This window comes from Microcaecilia unicolor, chromosome 1, assembly GCF_901765095.1.
Source record: "Microcaecilia unicolor chromosome 1, aMicUni1.1, whole genome shotgun sequence".
NCBI classification, from domain to species: domain Eukaryota; kingdom Metazoa; phylum Chordata; class Amphibia; order Gymnophiona; family Siphonopidae; genus Microcaecilia; species Microcaecilia unicolor.
In genome coordinates, this window is record NC_044031.1 from 694434406 (window position 1) to 694438065 (window position 3660).

Here is a 3660-nt window from a genome sequence, read left to right on the forward strand (position 1 = left end):
TCCCAGTACCAATAAATTGTATTACAAAAATGCTTATTTTAAGAATATTACATTGTCAAAGGACATGCAATCCAGAAAACGTAGGGCTAGAGTCTTACTTAGAATTCTTCTTCTTTTCTTCTCTGAGCAGTGCAGAGTCTCAGTTTCTCATAGCAAATCACGTGGGTGTAAATATACAAAATTTGATTCACCTTTTCAAATAGTTGTCGAACAAAGCATAACGTTAATCAAAAACACATTGAAATGATGTCACTGATGTTTGTGGAGGAATGAGAGGAAAAGCTTCATTCTTCCGTTGCTCTACTCGGTAGACTAACCGGAATCAAATGCTGTGTATCGGAGCAGTAATTATTACTTTTTACCGTACTGCTCCGATACACAGCATTTGATCCCGGTTAGTCTACCGAGTAGAGCAACGGAAGAATGAAGCTTTTCCTCTCATTCCTCCACAAACATCAGTGACATTATTTCAATGCGTCTCATAGCAAATCTCCATACAAAGCTCGGTGTCTCAGATACTCCTCTAGGCACTGAATGGCAAAGTCATCCACGCCGGGATCAAACTTATTGGCAAAGAGGTGATGCTGCTGAAGCATCCAGTGCAGATCCCCAGCCCCGTATACACACACTGAGTGTCTGTGGGCGCCTGTGCAGGGAGGATACGGTGCTCCTTTCTTCGTGTCTCCTTCCAAGTAGGACCACTTCACCAGCCTCGCGACTGCGGTCATGTCAGAGAGCTGGAACTTATCATTATAAGGGACAGATCCTGGCATCCCAGGCATTCGATACAGTGTTGCCCACAAGTACTCGTCTGGGCTGTAAGTATCCTTTCCCCATTCAAGTAGTCTCTGCACATCAGGATTTTCAAAGATATGCCTCACAAAGCCTCTAGTAACCACAAAATAGGCATTACCAGAGAATATTGGAGAACTTACAGGCGGTGGACTTTTCTGAATGTTAGTTCTTATCACAGAGTTACTTATTTCATGGTGAAATTGCCAGCGTTGCTTTTTTACCTGTGATGGCTTTTCAGACTCTAGGCTGTTCTTGCCATTCAGGACCTTCAGGGCTCTGACTATCTCAGCGTTGGTCTTTATTGGGAAGTCGGTGCCACATGTGTTTATCAGGTATTTCCAGGGCACTGCACTTTTCAGCAGATCCTCCATGCAGTTCAAATCAGCTTGAACCCTGGACCAAGATGCATAAACCACCTTTTCCAGTTTAGACGCCACAAACACATTTTCAAAGCACGATGCAATGGCCCTCACAGCCTCCTTGAATACCTCAGGAGACTTTTCATCCACGTGGACACAGTAAACGTTCTGAGGTGTATAAATCGCCCTTAAAAGCCTCTCAAATATTTCAATATTTTTATGAATCACCATAGAATATGCAATGGGAAAATTTGCTTCTTCTTTGCTCAATGGAATGGGAATAAATGTCCTGGTTTTCTTATAAAGGCTGCAGTCTTTTGCTAGATTTAAGTAGTCATTTTCAGACTTCATTACTTCTTTGTTTTTAGCAATCAGTTTATCCAGTCTTGTTTGTTCTATGTCTTGTTGGTCCCCTCTGATAATGCTGGAACAATGCCCTGGATTCTCTGAGGACAAGTTCATGGACATGAAGAACTGATCCCTGCAGTATCTGTTCCTTAGACTGCCTGTCTCATACAAGACGTCCTCCAGGTCACATTCCCGAGAAATATATTTTAGCATTATAGTGGCAAAAATCATTAGAGCTCCCAAAACCAAGAAAGGCTGGTTTCTCTTTCTATGATAAAAAGCCATTTTGAAGATTCTGTCCCAGATTCTGAAAGTCTGTTGAAGTTAGAATTCCTTTTGTAGTTCATCCATGCCCTGTGATTATAAAACACCGGGGAAGTATTTAGACTTTCCAGGCAGGTGCTTAAGCTGAACATACCGTGTCATCATTTCCGTGTGCTATCATGGCAAATGTGTAACTGATAGTTCTAGAACATAATACCTGACACATGGCCAAGCCAGAGAACAGTTTATTGGCAGCTTTAATTTGCTTTCCCCATAGGTGTTACAAACAGCTGCATTATAATGCTTTATCATCTGTTTACTTAATCTATGATCTATTTTTTTATTGCATGCTTCTCTTTTATTATCTTTCATCTGTTAAGAAACAGGAATATCCAGGCAGTCCTGTAACTGGAATTTGCTAGAACTTTGTTCCTTATCTCTCAGTAGAAACATATCTGAATTAGAACATTTGTGATTAAAATGTGAGTGTTAATTTTGTAAAGATTATTTGGCATGTAAAGCCTATTGGTATAAACCACGCAGATAAAGGCATTTATATAACAGTGCTACAGTATTCAAATGGATAACCACATGTGGTGACCCAGTAACATATACTTAGATGTGTCCCTCATGTAGGCTTTAACATGGGCATAGTTTGGGTGGCACAGCAGAGGAGTTGTGCTGTACATATATATATATATATATATATATATATATATATATATATATATATATATATATATATATTTTATTTGTTACATTTGTGTCCCACATTTTCCCACCTATTTGCAGGCTCAATGTGGCTTACATAGTACCGTAGAAGCGTTCGCTATCTCCGGTAGAGAAACAAATACAAAGAGTTGTCGTGGTCGAATAAGGTTCATGTGTTATGGACACATTGGGGAATTGTATAGAGGAAGAGTTATACAATGTCTATTACAAGCTTTGGTTTTGTTGTGTTGCAGGGTTTAGGCACTTAAGTTGGGTCGATAGGGTATGCCTTTTTGAACAGGTTGGTTTTTAGTGATTTCCGGAAGTTTAGTACACACACACACACACATATGCTCTTGCCAAGTCATACACATATAAATGACCATTCTCTGGCTATATTCTATTCTGGAAGTGCCAATATTCGATGTAGCGTATTTGCAGATGGGCAGTGGTGCAGTGTGGGTAGGGCACACATTTACACACGTACCTTATAAAATGTATGTGGATTCCTTAACAATCTGGACACAAGCATGTACACTGGCTGTATGGCTGGTTTAAGTGACCATGCCTAAACAGAAGTGCACTTTTAACCTAGTAGGCTAGTATTCTGTAAAGAAAAGTAGACACCCCTTTACCTCATAGAACAGTATCCAAACAGGCACTACTTTACAAAGTTACCCTCTTCTGGGGCAAGTGTATAACCTAGGTACTCCCATTTATGCACAGGTTATGCACAGAATTGTTTAGAACCTCTCTACCCTCATCTCCCCCTACGTTCCTGCCCGTAACCTCCGCTCACATGACAAATCCCTCCTCTCAGTACCCTTCTCCACCACTGCCAACTCCAGGCTCCGCTCATTTTGCCTTGCCTCACCATATGCCTGGAACAACCTTCCCCAATCCCTACGCCAAGCCCCCTCCCTACCCATCTTCAAATCCTTGCTTAAAGCTCACCTCTTCAATGCTGCATTCGGAACCTAACCTTTCGAACATATAGGTTGCCCCAATCTGTCTGACCTATCAGATTAACTGTACATTTGTCTCTTAGATTGTAAGCTCTTCGAGCAGGGACTGTCCTTCCATGTTAAATTGTACAGCGCTGCGTAACCCTAGTAGCGCTTTATAAATGTTAAGTAGTAGTAGTAGAATGTACATGTTTACGTGCACACATCCATTAAATGCT

The 3660-nt window shown here is 41.0% G+C and overlaps 1 protein-coding gene across 1 annotated transcript; it reads right to left on the reverse strand.

The window, feature by feature from the left end:
• Positions 1–479: 479 nt before the first annotated feature.
• GCNT3 (glucosaminyl (N-acetyl) transferase 3, mucin type) lies at positions 480–1814 on the reverse strand. Its single transcript, XM_030190399.1, has one exon. The coding sequence runs from the start codon at positions 1785–1787 to the stop codon at positions 480–482; it is 1308 nt and encodes a 435-aa protein (XP_030046259.1). The 5' UTR covers positions 1788–1814.
• Positions 1815–3660: the final 1846 nt, after the last annotated feature.

Bases quoted from the DNA above. Each gene is read 5' to 3' on its own strand.
- GCNT3 (XM_030190399.1), bottom strand. From the start codon at position 1,787: ATGGCTTTTTATCATAGAAAGAGAAACCAGCCTTTCTTGGTTTTGGGA.